General features: G+C 37.6%; 1 protein-coding gene across 44 annotated transcripts in view; it reads right to left on the bottom strand.

Annotated features, from left to right (window-relative positions):
• The window catches only part of NRCAM (neuronal cell adhesion molecule), a 307399-nt gene that overhangs the window by 76750 nt on the left and 213697 nt on the right, over positions 1-16952 (bottom strand). For 16 of the 44 annotated variants that reach the window (XM_050785151.1, XM_050785174.1, XM_050785161.1 and 13 more), the window contains 8 exons: positions 16319-16530; positions 14136-14153; positions 11667-11772; positions 9409-9605; positions 8092-8214; positions 3203-3373; positions 2640-2696; positions 727-838 (listed from right to left, as the gene is read on the bottom strand). In XM_050785151.1, coding sequence (XP_050641108.1) covers positions 727-838; positions 2640-2696; positions 3203-3373; positions 8092-8214; positions 9409-9605; positions 11667-11772; positions 14136-14153; positions 16319-16424 — 890 coding nt within the window. In that variant the 5' untranslated portion in view covers positions 16425-16530. The remainder of the gene's footprint in view (positions 1-726; positions 839-2639; positions 2697-3202; positions 3374-8091; positions 8215-9408; positions 9606-11666; positions 11773-14135; positions 14154-16318; positions 16531-16952) is intronic. The other 28 variants (XM_050785155.1, XM_050785159.1, XM_050785177.1 and 25 more) reach the window with 3 other exon arrangements.

Raw genomic sequence — 16952 nt, 5'->3', positions numbered from 1 at the left:
AGTCTAGGCTCGGCCTTGTGACCTGCCAATAGGAAGTAGGTGAAAGGACAGCGTGCCAGTTCTGAGGCTAGGATTTAAGAGGCAGGCCCTGTGCATGTTGTCTGTTGTTAGGAGAACAAGCCAGGACGAGACTGCAAGAGAGATGTTAGCAACTTAGGCTATCAACTCAGATGCCCCAGCTAACAGCCGGTAGACTCCAAGGGCAGTGGACCCGCTGCTGAGCCACCTAGCAGATTCATGAGCATGCTTAACTGACATTAGCCCAACCCAGCTGGTTAGAAGACAACTGCTCTGTAGACCTCTCGACAAGTGATCAGTAATAAATAGCTATTATTTTTAAAGAAATTTGAGGTGGTTGGTTACAAACTAGCAAAATAATGTCCTCTAATAATAATCATAGCAGTCACAAGGTGATTACTGACACTTATTTTAAGATAACAGTACTACATTAACAAAATATTTAAACAATAATATGAGATAATATTTCAACAATCATAAGGTGATTACTGATACTTATTTCAATATGATTACTATTACATTAACAAAATATTTTAACAACAATATGAGATTCATATGCCTACTTTGGAAATAATTACCAAATTTTTCTTGATGCTTGGTAGAATTAGTAGAAGACAGTGACTCCTCCTATGATATTACTAACACCTCTCTACCAACCTACTATATTTTTATAAGAAATGTATTTCAGGACAGAAAGTGTGAACTCACAGTCCTTCTGCAATGCACTCCAGTGAAAGCACATTTCCCCTTAATTCCTCTTTGTTACTTGCATTGCCCTCTGGAGTTAAAAATGTTGGTGGCCTCTCTCTACTTGATTTAGCTGCAAGCAAGAAAATCAATATGCATTACAACTTATAATATGTATTTCTATAAACACTTCATTGTCAAAAAAGCTGTCTAAAATTCCAATCCCTTTTTAAGCTATTTAACATTAATTGTGAAATTTGTTAAGCTACACATACACACTCTCTGCGTTATAAGTAGTCATCACTTACACTTACTCAAGTTACCCAGGAACAGAAACAACCTTGGTTGCATAAGCACTAATAATAAGGACTGTTTTCCTTTTGTATATTCCCTTAATTTGGGTTAGGTTTTTACAAATTGGGTTAGAAAACTTTCAAAATGTTGACATGGAGAGGAAATTGTGTTATTGAGCTACATTTCTCTTAGGATTAGTGCTTAGGTCAAAGCAAAAATTAACTGTCTATCTTCTGGAAGATATTAGGTTTTTATAAAGATATGGTTATAGAAGGGGTATTCTTGTTTACAATGGGGACAACATTATAGCCAATACTACTGATTACTCATATTAACATCCTCAAACTGCAAGGTTTATGGAAAACAAAAGTAGAGAGTTACTGACAGAGGTCTTGCAAATATTATGCCACAAATGAAGAATAATGATGGAGTTAAAGAAATGGAAATCGTTTTCCTCAATAAAAAAATAAAGAGGGTCTAAGTCAAAGATCTTAGGGATAGTTATACGGGCCATCTTCTTTTTTGTGGAGGCCTTTCCAAAACATAGCCTTGTCTTCTGAAGGTTTCTTAGAAAAACTTGGAGCAGAAATTACGTCATCTTAAGGTTTTATAGCCATTGAAGGTTTTCAACTCTTTAATGCATTATCTACTTGACGCTTATAAAAATTTAATGAAAAGGAAATATACTATGATTATTCTCATTTCTCAGAAGAAAAAATTCAATGCCAGAAGAGGTATTACTTGAGAAAAATTAGTTTTCCTAAGAATTTACAGACTGTAGGGGGGAAACTTACTCCTTCAAAATCACTTTGGGAACGGTCTTGGGGCCCATATTTTTCAGGAGTATATTCAAATAAAATAAAAGAAAGCAGCAGTTGTGGAGTGTCTATGTTGGTCACTGATGAAACCTTAATGTTTTTTACTTATATCTCAAGGGTGAGAAATTAATACAGCAGAAATTCTGCCTTATGGATAATTAAGAGGACCCTTTATCCAAAACCCATTATTTTCATTCATAGACTCTACTTGAGAACATTTCCCTTAAGGAAATCAAATTCATTTCTATCTACAATAATGAAGTTAAATGCTCTACCTTTAAAAAGATTACTTCCACTGAAGACAGTGACTGGGTTTGACTTGTTTTTAAACAAAACTAAGAGAGAAATGCTATTACTAATTATATTGACAATGTCACATGAAAACAGATGAGAAATGGGATGATTTACTATGAAATCCACTTAACGTTAATTGCTAAAAGTTTTGATGAGTCAGTATTCTAGCAAGTTAATGCACCCTGCCAACTCTTACTTAGTTCACAAGAAAAGTTAGGAATAGAACAAAACATGGAAAACATAATTCTGAACGTACGTGAAAGGTTTTTCCAAATCAGTGAAATGGTTCTTTACACGCAAACAGTTACAACAGGTTTCATTATTACACATACATCATGGAAAATGCTCTAGTGGCATGCTTCAAAGTTTATAGGTAAATTTCATAAGAAACATACATTTATACTATGGTATTAAACATATAACTAGAAATCTCATAAAGAAATAAGGTTAAATAGCCATGGAGGTGAAGTTAGTGAACTAAATTCTACAATGAAGGAGAGAATATCAGTTACAATCACCATAACTCACCACCATAAAACTCAGTGTCACTCAAATTAGCAGCTATAGTGTCATTCAATTCATCCACTGAAATAAACAGAATATTATGAAGAGGGCACAAAAGTAGGGGAGAAGGGTCAAAAAGTATTGGGCAATAAAAGCAAACGTATGCAGCTATCCTGACCGAGTGCCATTCCTATCAAGTAAAAACAGTGCTTTACGTTGTACATGACTAACTCATTAACTTACTCAGCCACCCCCAACCAGGAATATGCAGACATTTAACTTAAGCTGTAGGACTGCCAATAAGAGGCACTGTGGAGCATAAAGCACACACAAATGCCCAGAACACCAGGTAGTTCAGAAGGTTATCACGGAACCAGTCATGACAATAAAAGCAAGAAATGTAAAATCCAGTATTTAGGGTATGCACAATCTTTATAACACATATGCCAACACTTTAGTGAGCATTCATGGGAGGTTTCCTGATAATGAACCTGTTTACTTCAAAGTCAGTAGTATATAATAGTTTCTATATTTTGCACATATTTGTAAATGTATTGAAGGGCAGATTCAGGAGGCTGAACTCTTACCTGAAATCACCTTCACAGAAATAGGTTGCTTCTGCTGTATGGTTTGAGTATGATTAAATCTGGCATAACAGATATAGTCTTCGCGGGTGTCCTCTGGGAGGACATTGGAAAAATAAAGGTCCCCATTCAGACCTTGAGAAACTCTCTCACTTTGTGGAAGTCTTTGAAAGGCTGGAGAAAAGCAGAGAGATATCCAGATTATTCCATCATAAAGTGGCTACCCTCCAAATTAGCAAGATATATGTATCTACTAATAGGTCTGTGAACTTCATTTGAATATTTTTTTCTCTATATAACTCTTTGGGTAAAAGCAAATAACTGTAAAAACAAAACAACAACAACAAAAAAAAACAAAAAAACAAACAAAAAAACACCTAACACACTAAAACTCTTAACTCTACTTCCCTGACAGTAACTTCTCCAGGGTGGGGTCAGAAGTGAGATTATACAGTGAAATGTTTTATTAAGCAAATGTAAACAAAATACGTTTTACAAAAAGTTGGTGTGACTTTTCCCAATATCTAAATGAGTCCCTAACCATGAAGTACACATACACACATATCTTAGAAAATCATTAAGGAAGCTTCTAAAATTGTTAACATGAGTTGCATCTACACACAACGTTCAGAAACTAAATACCTGGAGAGCATCTAACGGTGAGCTGGGTCCTGTGCTAGGCACTGGGCATGCCAGAGTCCCAGCCCTGTCTGAGCTCATCATCCAGTTGAAGAATCAAGCAGCAAATGGCCAGCTGACAGTAACTGGGTGTGATGATGACGCTATTTATTTAATGCTGCAACCTGCCCCTCACAAGCTTCCTAAGCCCAGTTCCTCCACCTCCTCTACAATTCTTTTCTGAATTACTTATCACCTTCTGGCATACTACATATTTACTCATCATACATACGACTTATTGCCTGTTTCCTGCACTAGAATTTAAGGTCCAGGACAGTGGACACTTTCATCTGCTTTGTCCACCGGAACAGTGCCTGGCCTTTCATGGGGCTCCTTTAAATGTGCATTGAAGGATTAAGTGAGTAACCATCAGCACTCTGACTTTCCAGTGTCAAGCATAATAATTTATTAGCACTTCCCCTAAGATCCATTTAAGGAACTATCTTGCTTTAGGCAGGAGGATTTTGTTTCTCTTTTATGGACACATAATAAACTGTACATATTTGTGGGGTACGATGTGATATTTCAATACACATATACATTGTGTAATGATCAAATCATGGTAATTAGCATATCCATCACCTTAGACAGTTACCATTTCTTTGATGTGAGAACATTCAAAATCCTCTCTTCTAGCTATCTGAAATATACAATGCATTACTGTTAGCCACAGTCACCCTACTGTGCAATAGTATCAGAACGTATTTGCAGGGAAGATTTTCTAAGTGTATGAAGGATGCAGGGAGGTGGAACGACCGATCTGGGTGTGAGTTCACACTTAGCCAGCTAATGGACATCCTGAAGCTCCTTAGCCCACAGAGCCCTAACTGTGAGAGTTCTTCAGCTCTGAGGTGACAGAACTGAAAAAAGTCTCACATCCCAGTGGCCTCAGGCCACTCTGTCTCCTGGCAGGGTTTTTCCAGCGTGAGTGAAGCAGGTCTGCTCCTCCTGTAGCAGGTGCTTGATCAAATATTTCACGAAATGCAAGATTATAGTTAAAAGTCTGGAGCTCCCTCAGGCAGAAAAAGGCAGGAAAATGTGGAGGCAGAGCTTCAAAGAAAGAACACCAGTTCACCATGTTAACCAAATTATTGGTCAAGATGGCGGTTTGGTTGGTGGTTGCAAATTTATGGTTTTAAGCCATTAAGTCCCAGGAAAAGGACTGTTTTAACAATAACTCAAGCCCGGCTTGGTGGCTCGTGTCTGTAATCCCAGCACTTTGGGAGGCGAAGGTGGGTGGATCACCTGAGGTCAGGAGCTCGAGACCAGTCTGGCCAACATGGCAAAATCCTGTCTCTACCAAAAATATGAAAATCAGCTGAGCGTGGTGGTGTGCACCTGTAATCCCAGCTACTCAGGAGGCTGAGGCAGGAGAATCACCTGAACCTGGGAGGCCGAGGCTGCAGTGAGCTGAGATTGCGCCACTGCCCTCTAGCCTGGGTGACAGAGCGAGACTCCATCTCAAAAACAAAACAAAACAAAAAACAAAAACAAAAACAAAAAAAACTCAGAAGAATCAGGTACATTTTGTTTAACAAAGAGTTAAAGATAAAAATACATTTCTTGTCCTCTGTTTCTCCTGCTGTAGTAATAAAATAATAAATTGAAGGGTGTTGGCAGACCAAATGTTAGGCAATGGGACTTCATGAGGGTGGTGGCATTTTGCATTGCACTTGAAAAAAAATGTATGCAGATAGGAATAACTTAATGTCATCTTGCAAGAAGTATGCTATATGGATCTAATTTTTTTCTCATATTGCAGGTGCAATTCCATTTGAAAGGTCAGATGCTTCACCAACAGCCTAGAATGAATGTGAGTGGAATATCTAGCTATATAATGTGGGGAAAAATTAGTTATATATTCAGATGACTCTGAGAGTTTACATGTGATATGTCTCTTTATTAAGCAAAAAGGTCATTATTTCTGAATGAGAACCAAGTACCAAATATTGAGCCTTATTTTGGCAGTGGCATTTGGAGACTGCTATTCTTAAAGCCATAAATCACTTATTTACATTTGGCTTACTACTTATTTTTGCAAAATGTGTAAAAGATTTATTTAGTTATATATTTGTTTTTTATTTCTTTGCATTACTTTACTTTCTCTGAGTGCTTTCATATAGGAGGAGCCAAAATGCATCCCAGAACTTAAAGTAAAATTTAAAAAAATTAAATTAAAAAAATTAAAAATGCAGATTAAATGTTAGAGCCAAATTTTCTCTTTAGTAATGTATATGTCTTGTGAGTACACAGGCAATCAGGTCACTGTATTTCCTACAGATACTTTTAATTCATTCCCACCATTCCACCTAAAAGACTCTTAGCAGGGTTACCAGGAACCTCCAAGTTGTCAAATCCAGTAGTCATTTGTTAGTTCTTACATTATCTGATCTCTCAGGAGCATTTGAAATGGCTGATTATTATGTCTTTCAAAAATATTTTCTAAAATTATTATCATTATTTATTTTAGGGATGGTGTCTCACTCTGCTGCTGAGGCTGAACTGCAGTGATGGGATTGTAGCTCCCTGCAGCCCCGAACTCCTGAGCTGAAGCAATCCTCCCATCCCAGCCTCTCGATTAGCTGGGATTACAGTGTGAGCCACCCTGCCTGGTTAGTCCATCTTTCTGACACACATTCTTCACCTTGTTCCTGGGGACACCACTCTCTTTGTTCCTTTTTTTCCTTCAGTGACTGCTGCTTCTCATCTGCTTTGCTGATTTCTCCGTGAGTTCTTCACCTCTGGAGGGCTCCTGGCCTCAGTCTCCCAGATTCTGCTCTCCTGCTCCCCAGATCCTCTCATCTAGCCCAGGCCTCTAGGCAGCACTTATGCACTAAGAATTCAAACATTGCTGATCATAGCCTGGAATCTTCCTTTTGACTCAGGTATCTCTGACTCTTGCTGGTGTCTTGCCATGAAATATCTTAGAGGCCTCTCACATCCCAAACTCTGGTTTCTCAGTCTCCAAGCAGAACCATGTGCTCCCTCTAAGGTAACATGCTGACCTATTAGCACAGGAAATTTTGGAGGGTGGAAGAGGCAGAGCAACAAACATGCCCTTGAGGACAGAAACAGGGGTAGACAAGTTTGAAATTGCCTAATGAATGGCTTCATTATCTCTGCCTTGGTTTCCTCATCTGGAAAGTGGAAAAAATAATTGGACATGCCTCATAGGGTTGTTATAAAAATTAATGAAATAACCCATGTTAAGCCCTTAGTAAAAGGCCTGACACTTGGTAAAGGCCCGATAACTATTAGCTATTTTTGGGGATTAAAAAAACAAACAGAAACATAACATATCCCCAACAGCCTGATTTCCTCCCTGCCATGGGTTTCTGGAAATGGCAATTCCATTTTATCATTTTGGAGTTGTTCAGTCTCCCAAGGTAGTTATCCTTGATTCCTCTCTCTCATGCTCCAACCTCTGCCCCAGTAAATCCTGGAGGATTGACCCTCAAAATGTATCCAGAATCTTGCCATTTCTTACCCTTTCTACTGCTACCACTCAAGTCCAAGTTACCAACAAATTTCATCTAGATTACAGCAGTGGCCCCAACAGTCTCTCCACTCTCTTTCGTCCACAATATTCTCTCCACATCAACTGAAGGGATACTGTTACTACTTATTTCAGATAAAGTCACTCCTTCAATATTTCACTACTTCATTCCAAGCTAAAGCCAAAGTCCTTTCCATTGAGTCCCTCTGACCTTTCTTACCTTGTCCATCACCTTCCCCCTCGGCTCCTTCAGTCTGGCCACCTTGGCCTCCTTGCTTTTCTTTTTACACATGGCAGGGATGCTCCTTCCTTAGGGGCTAGCACTAGTGTTCCCTTTCTACTCAGATATTTAGGGGCATGGCTTGCTCTCTCATTTCATTAAGTCTCTGCTCAAAACTCTGCTTTTTTTTTTTTTTTTTTTTTCATAGAACTGATTGCTAACAAACACAGATTTTCTAAATGTACTTATTGCATTTATCATCTGCCTCCTTCCCCACTCCCATCCTCTCCCACTGCAAAGAATACAAGCAAGGTACATAGTAAATGTTCAGTAAAATTGAGTGAATGAATGAGATGACATGTTATTTTATTTTGAGGAGCAGTTATTTTCCTGAGCATCTCTAAAACATTTTATGAATCACAAGAGGTAATAATGTATTATGACTGTAAACAATCCTAAGACCTTTAAAGAAAGAAAGTTCATATTATCAAAACTTACAATTATCCATCCAAAATATTATAGGTGGTGGTAATCCAATTGGGGGTCTGCAGGGAAGTACTAAAGATTGACCACTTTGAAGTGTGATTGGTTCAAGCTTTTCTTTGGTCCACAATGGTGATCCTATTAAATTAAAAAAAAACTTCTCAGTTATTTCTGCATTGAAAAGAACAAAAAGAAAGCACTACAAATAAAGGCAAATTGAACTTTTGGAGAAATAATTTGTAATTTATGTATGCTAAATTAATGAGAAAATATTTTTAAATACAATGTTAAAAGAAAAAAAGTAAAAATTAAAACAAAATGTCAATTCTGATGCATTGCCACTGATAGTATAAATTCTCAGTCAGTGATTCCACAGCTGAGAATTTATACTAAATATATCATCAGGAAGACAAACAGTTTTGACACAAGCATGTTCTTCACAAAAGAATGGAAAACACTTAAATGTAAAAAGATTTGTTAAATAAAGAATTATACATCTACACCTTTGAATACCATAAAGTATTATATAAGTACACTTATTTATAAGATCGCTATGGGAATATATATGATATGTCAAAAACTCAGAAAAGGTTGTAAGATAGTATTTCAGAAAATGAGCTGGTTTTAAACACATATATACGTATCTGCCTAGGAAAAAATAGAAAGAATATTTGAGCAGTAGTTATTTCCTTGAATGGAAGGATTCATGAACAAATTTCTTCTTTGTTTATTTATAATTAGTTTTTCTACAATGAACATGTTTTATATCTGTAATAATTTCTTTTTAAAGAACCAGAACTGAAAAATGTGACTGTTATTTAAATACATGCTCTTAAGGTTTTTGAGAGGATTTTGGTACTAACCAACCATTGCAAAAAGAGCCTTAATAATATCAAGGTAGTGAGGACACTCCACTTCCAGTAAAATTTTGAAACAGAAATGATTAAAGAAATAGCATTTAGACCTTGGTCACCCATATCATACTGAATTTATTTCCATTTGGCTGTAGGAATTTCACTTTTACAGGAGATACATGAGAAATAAATAATTAGATGAACTCCGGGGAAGAAACACTTTTTTTTTTTTTTTTTTTTTAAACCCCAGTGTCTTACACAGGACTTGTATAAAAGATACATTGGATTAGTACAGCATTAGGCTAAGGAGCTTCTCAGGGTAAGGTGGAAAGGAGCGATAATTTTCATGCAAAACAAAGTCAGAATATTGGAAGCAATTCCACTGCTTTCTTGAAGAGTATCTGGACGATGTCACAGAAGCTGAGTCTTGGAGCAATACTTTAAAAAGGGTCATGTTGGTTGACAAGTTTCCACTTACGGGATGGGCGGACGACAATGTTATTAGAAATTGCAGCTCCACGTTCATTCCTTGCTGTACACTGATAGACTCCTTCGTAGGTCTCGGCTTTCCCTTCGCTCATGATGTTAATTATGAGCGTTCCTGTGCCAGGCTTCATGGTGACCAGAGGGTCTTTATCGATGTCAAAATGAGTCCCATTACGGGTCCAGGAAAAGCTGCCCAACACACAAAGGGTTAACTGTATTAATGGTCCAGAAAAATGGGATTACTTTAACAAATTCCTAGCAGTTTTATGGGTTTCTAGAAATAATTACTAAAGTTTAATATTCAGTAAGAGAGCAATAAGCCCTCATATCTAAAATGTTTCATTGAATCATGACCTGGAAAAAAAAGGGCAGGCTATACTTTTTAAGGTACCTGTCTTCTGTAGAACTAGCCCACATTTGACTCAATAAAGAAATCATGCACACAAATTGCCTGTCATTTTTCTAAGAAAATAGAAGGAGCAGGTCTCCCAGGTACACTCTCTTAGAGCTTTATTAGCATTTTTACTGTAAACTCCATTGTTCACAGAGTTGATAACCTGTCTATAAAAATTTGCCTGGGGCTGAAATGTGACAAGACCTCTGCAAGTACTATTTATATATGATGAAAATTGATCAGACAAATTTCAAGTTACCAAATTGTGAAGTGTAGGCTGGGAGCAGGTTAAGAGATATAAGTTCCAGAGTGTCTTAAACGTTGCTTATTAAAAATAGTAACTCTACATAAAACACATTTTGGGAATTTTTAATTCTAGAGATGATTTTAAGAATCCCTTGGGAGGTATGCCCAACTGTCAACTGAGATTCCTCTTTCTCCATTTTATTTTTATAAAAGATTGACTTACATAAAAGTCACAGTGCTCATGTAATTAAATACTTAACAACTAGTCACAAATCAGTGATGGCCATGCTCATACAAAGGTACGAATCTCTAAACATCACAGTGTTTTCTAGGGTCACTCAGATTTCCCTTCCCACTGCTTATCTTTATAGCTGTCATTGTCACAACCAGGGCAGGAAGTTGTGGTGTGGATGCTACTGGCATCTTGTGGGCAGGGGCCAGGGATGCTGCCAAATATCCTGCAACGCACAGGACACTTGCATCCCCTAAACAAAATATTATCCCACTCCATATATCAATAGTGGTGAAGAGGAGAAATCCTGTTTTACAGTGAGTTACAGAAGGCATTAATTGTGAAACTGAAAGGAAACCTCATCAAGGGATACCACATCAGGCCTTCTGTGAGAGAGGTTTTCCATTAACATAGCCGAATATATTATTTTGAGGCAAACCTTTGCTGGAAGTTTTGACATAGTACATATTCAGTCCCAGTTAATTTTTTTCTTAGGGGCCAGTTTGTGATAATTTAAAAAGGTCTGTAAAAGACAAACTTGGAAATAAAATAACCAGAAACTTTCACTTCTTTATTATTTAAAAATCCATATTACATTTTAATAGCAATAACCCAACTCTCCAAAACTCCCATAAATGACTGGACAAGTTACAGATCATCCACTGTGACGCCTTGAATAAGTTACTTAGCATTACCAGGCATCAGTTTCCCATCTATAAAATGTATTGGTTGGACTGGGTTATCTCTAATCTCTCTCCCAACTCTAAAACGCTTTGCAGTGATCTAAAATGCTATGCAGGATCCAAATGGCATGAATTCTCATGACTGAACTCTGCCAAGTTTGGAAAATCATTTAAGACTATTTTATAAACTGTTATAGAGACAGCAGAGATCTTGGAAGTCATCAAATTCAACCTCTTTATAGATGAGGAAATTAAAGCCCAGAGAAAAGGGATTTGCCTGTGCCTCCTTATGGCCATTAGTATCAAAACCTGAATTAAAAGGCTCTTTCCATAACTCCCCACTTTATAAGCATTTTGCAGAAAAGTGTGGGCATGAAAATGCAATAATATGGGTTTTCAAGAAGAAAAAATGGGCTCTACTTAAGCAGAGAGACAAAACAATACACCTACAAGTGAGACTTTAGGGATATGTGGGACCCAAGAAATTACCTTCAGTATCTTTGAAGGGCTGAAATGGGCTGGGATAGATGAACCAAAGGGCAATCTAGTGAGTCACAGTGAGAAATAGCCAACTAAAAAAGGAAGTGCTCTACATAGTCTGCCTTGTTTGATGGAAATTCCCAAACATATTTCTCTATTCAGAGATATTTCCTGATTTATTCTCAGTACTATAACAAAGCAGAATGCATACTCACCTTGGGGGCGGTTTCCCTTTGGCCTCACACTGGATTACAATATTCTCCCGAGGGTCAATAATGTAATCTTTTGGAGACTGTTGGGTGATGGTTGGAGGTTGTACCACTTAATTGTAGGAAAAAAAAACATGTAAAAAAAAATAAATCATTTAAAATCATAATAGTAGCCATTTTTTCCTGTATCAAAATCACTTACCTTAGACTAAATATGCTTCAAGTATTTTTAGTAATTTCTAGTGTAGCAGCACATACTTCAGTAGATTTTTCTGCTAAAGGTCTGCTAAAACTGCGAAGTCAAGGCATAACTTTCTTTTGGTAACTATGTGCACTTGCAAGTCCATTTTCCCACACTAAAAGTTTGGGAAAATAATTATTAATACAAGCCTAATATTAAGACAGTTTCTTTTCTGATGTAACAATGAGAAATTCTTTTGATTCCTTTGGTTCAAATGATGTTTTTCAGAGGAATTTAAGTTGTGAGGTAAATTTGCATCCAAAGAGTAACAGACTTAGATCATTAGTGTGTGCTTATATAAATCAATACATGTTGGGAACAAATACATTTGAGAAGTTAATATTAAACAGACTGTTAAATTGGAGATGTGACTTCTCTTATCAGAGCCAGGAGGTAAGTGAATTAGGAACAAAGATAAAAGAGTCTTATTTAGAAGACAAAGGGAACCGAGGAAGTTCTCTGTCCTAGGAGACAGTGTTTCCATTTGCTCTTCAAAGTTTATCTGATCTTTTATTATCAAATCCTGTGGGGAACCTGTTCTGACCCAGAACAATCTAATCTGAAGAAGGCTGTATTGGGACCACCAATGCTTTTCAAGTCATTCTAAGATCACCGTGTCCTTCTTGTGAGATCACAACTAGTGTTATGACAGGAAGGGACTAAAGAATAATTTATTACAACCTCTTCTTTTCTTACTCAGGGCGGCAAAATGGCTTGACTAGGAAGGCACAAAGCAGAGACCTAAACAGCTAAAGCACAAATCAAAAGCTAGCCTCATTACTGTTACCATTTATTGTGTACTATTATATGCAGGGTACTGGGCAGTGTCAATTTCCCTTCCCTTCGGAATATGCCATCCCCCTCCTTGCCTTTCCAGCTGCCCTTCCCACCTCTGTCATGCATATAGAACCCTCATTTTTCTAGCCTAGTCAGTTTCCAACACGGACTAGCAGTGTGGTCTGATTGTTGAGCACTAGTCTGTTCGCTTCTTACTAGCTGTGAGACTTCAAGCAAATTTCTTAACTTCTGTAAGCCCTAGTTTCCTGAGAGGGAAAATAAAGTTTAAAAGTAGTACCTACCACCTAGGATAGCTGGCAGGATTAAGAAAATAATTTCTATAAAATTCTTGGTATATACCAATGCTATAATGGTTCAATAACATCAGCTATTTTAAAATTATTATCATAATCATTTTTATTTGGAACAGATTCACCTTTGAATGATCCTTCAGGCTCTGGGAGTATATGGAGTTTGGAATAATGGAAGGAAGCCTGGAATTCCACATTCAAGGAATAGTGGCCATAGGGAGTCAGGGAGGGGATTCTCAGGAGTGACTCAGTTCAATTCCTTGTGCTTTTCTGGGGGTGACACAGGTACAAATCTGGTGGCTTCAAAGGCAGAGCTTCTATTCACAGGTCTGCAGCAGAGCTGGCTCAGATGCCACTCCTAACTGCCAGGAGTTTACTGTCTGGATATACCTCCTTAAACAGTGCTTGGGTCACCTACTAATTAACAAATGTTTTCCAGTAGCAAGAAAAAAAGTGATTTTACATAATTTTCCTGGTTAATCCTGACATCAAAGGAAATTATCAAATGCCTGAAAATTGACTATTTTTAAACTAGGTGATAAATGTCACCTAACTGTCAAAGGCAGTGGAAAGTTTTGCTTAGAGCAAGCCACTCAAAAACCATGTAGGTGGGAGCTGCTTATCTTTTGTCCACTTCAAGACAAGATTCAAATTTGCTGGGTTAGTCTACTGATGGCACCTAGAAATACTAGTCTACATAGTCACGAAGGCTCAAGAAGCATAAAAGGGTGTATAGCTGCTGTCTTGTGTAAAGCTTTTGCCTGCACCCACCTTCTAAAAGACAGGAAAAGACCTATCTTTGTTCCAGAAAGCATTAATTAGCCTTTACAACAGATCAGCATTCTCTCTAAATTTTGAGAATTTTCTCATTGAGTTACATCAGATGTGAATAAAGCTTGGAAGTTAGTAGAGCAGCATACTGGTAAAAGAAAGAGTAACAGCCAAGTTTTCAGAATTCATGCAGATAATACATTACAACTGCTTCTTGGTATTGAAATACAATGCTTAGCTACAGTAAACACACATGCTTAGAAAGACAAAGGTCACGAAACATGAAATTGTGCATTTAAATCACAGTATTAATTCAAAAAGCAAAGACATGGTCAAATTTTCACACTGCCTAGTAATTTATAGAAGGACACTTACAGTCTTCAAGAAGTTTTGCTTTTTCCCCATCAATATCAGCAGGTAAGTGGGCAAAGAGGATTAAAGAAAATCAGATGTTAATAATAAGAACGTTAGAACTCTGAAGATAAAGGGGCATCTTGTCTATTTGATTTGATCTAAGAAAACCCGTATAGTGAAGGTTGAAGTTGTGAAGTTGCAAGAGGAAGAAATTTGCATTAACGGTTTCCTTTAATCTTGCAGCAGCTTTCCCACATAAACATATGGAAGAACAAAAGCAATGCTGTAGGCAAAAAGAGTTCTTCCAGGAATAGGAATGGTGAATTCCAATCCATACATGTTGTGCTGGACAAGTAATTATGTTCAATTTGAAAAATAGCTGAAATCTACAATTAATTTGAGTTGTCACATACTGTGTAGTGTCTGGTCATATCATCCCAGACATCACTATGCATATGGTAATAACACCTAACAATGGGACATTGCTACAGTGACAATGCTCCATGCAAGCCAAGTCCAACACTAATTTTAGATTTTTATATTTCTATGGTTGATCTCCAAAGTTATTAATTGAACTTTTCAGACTGTTAGCAGATTTCTGCTTCAGAATTTCTCAGTCACTCAGGGGTTGCTGGTGCCCACACCAAGGAGGTGTTCATGTAGTAGAGAAAGGATGTAAGAAATAGGGGCAGGGAAGAAATTACATTAGCATGCATTTCAAATCATTCCATAGTGCTGCCTGTCGTTACTGCTTGCAAAGGTTAATACAGGAGCACCTGGGTTTTTCTGTGACTTTCTTTTCATTATGGTTATGCCTCTTCTCCATTAGCAGTGATAATTGAGTTAGCCGTAGGTGACTGTTTCCCTCTGATGGATAGATTGAACAGTCAGATTAAGGGGGAATATATTTAATATGAGAGAGAGCAAAAGCATTTCTCTCAAATGCTCTTCTTTCTCTCCTGTGTATCTGTCAGGGCAAATGCTTACTTAGGCATTCCCACTCCAATGGGCTTAAGCAGTTGTATATTTTTTTGAAAACTGAAATTAAGGTCATTGGATGAATTTTTTTTAAAAAATAAGAAAAGCATTGCATTTTATTGTACTTTATAGAAGCACAGCAAAAAGTCAACAAAGTGTGGGACAAACCACATCTCTTCCTAATGTCTTCCCACTGGCAGTTGCAACCTCTATGGCAATAATAATAATAAATAAACAAAAATGACATCCCAACAATTGAATAGCCCCAGGAAAGTGTTATCTTCCTTGCACCTTGGAAAGCTTGCCAAACAGATATTCTATTCTGGAAGCTAATGGCTTCAAAGAGCTCATGCAGAGAAATCAATTCTGAAGTACAGTAATTGTCCAGATTTGAAATTTTGCTTTCCATTGCAGGAAAAGTGACCAGGTGGAACCTAGCATTATCTTTATTTTTCACAAACAGGCCACCCAGAGCAGGGAGAGCACAGTATATATCCTACTATGAGGAAAATGGAGGGCTAATACAGTAGCTGTTGTTTGGTCCACTTTAGTGTTTTTGCAAATTACCTGTATTTTCAGCAGTTGCATCTTGGCCTTTGACCACATTGTTTAAACCAAATAAGACTATTTGTTAGGCTCTAGATAATATACTTTTCCTAGTTCTAGACTTATATTTAAGATTCAAAATTGGAAAGTGAGATGCGCCTTGTCTGAATCAAGAGAAAGTAATTACGGGGTGGTTTAGGGATTCGAGGGGCATGGAGTTGGCAGAAGGAGTCTTCCCTCATCTTTGCAGAACACCCTCAGCATATGACGGGCAAGGGTAAAGGGTAAGGGGATGAGTGGGGAGGTCTCCATGATCATTTTAAAGTGGCTCATATAGTTTTCTTGCAGGACTGCTTCTCTAAAAAGCCACCTGTTGGGAAGATCAGGCCGCTTGCACAACTCAATCCTTCTCAGGCCATCCCCAGCAGGGCAGACAAAAGGCACCTGAGGGGGAAGAAGGAGAATGACAGGGAGGGAATTGTGCGTCTGACCATTTCAATGGCCACTTCTACAGTGTGAATCTTTATAAACACCAGGTGCTGAAGGTAAAAGCCAAATTAATTTTGATTAGCTTTTCAGTATCACACAGACACCTTCTCCATTCACGCAGTTCAGAATGATGATAAATGCTGGGAGGCTTTGACTCCTGGGCCTAACAGCTTTAAAATGTTAATACTTACGATCAAGAGGTACTTCCAGTGCACTAATCATCTGGCACAGGAAGAGAATCAGGGGCAGTCTGCCCGCAGATAAGCGCTTCCTTTTCGGCATTATTTTAAGCTGCATTAGCTTAACTCCTGCTGAGACCCACACACTGAATTTCCTTTTCTTCTTTCACAAAAGATTTTGTGAAACGTTGTGTGCAACGTTTAAGTAATTTTCATGCGGGAAACTGAAAAAGGATAGAGTAGGAATAATAATTATAACGTATTAAAAAGAAGGAAATGAAGAGCGGAAGTCTGCAGCACAGAGAATTAGCCCTGTATTATACATGAACTCTAAACGAAAGTTAATTTTTAAATATTTAACTCTCAAGACTGGAATAATCATTTATTCATAAATCAGCTAAAATCAGTTCAGAGATATTAGTAGTGATGTGAAGCATAATCTGTCTACCATCCTTACGATTTTTCCATTTTAAATGGTATTTGTATTACGAGTGTTCAGAGGCTATCATGTCTTTCCCAACAGATCAGGAAAACTTGGCTTTTAAGCTGGTTAGAAAGCAATCACTTTGAGACTTTAGAGGTGAGGCCTAATGGCTTCTCCATTCTATAGATTATCTCTGGGAAAGTTCAGGGGATTGTTGTAAAT

Source organism: Macaca thibetana, chromosome 3, assembly GCF_024542745.1.
Source record: "Macaca thibetana thibetana isolate TM-01 chromosome 3, ASM2454274v1, whole genome shotgun sequence".
Lineage (NCBI taxonomy): Eukaryota > Metazoa > Chordata > Mammalia > Primates > Cercopithecidae > Macaca > Macaca thibetana.
The sequence above is the reverse complement of the archived record's forward strand: the minus strand, read 5'-3'. Positions and strand labels throughout refer to the sequence as shown.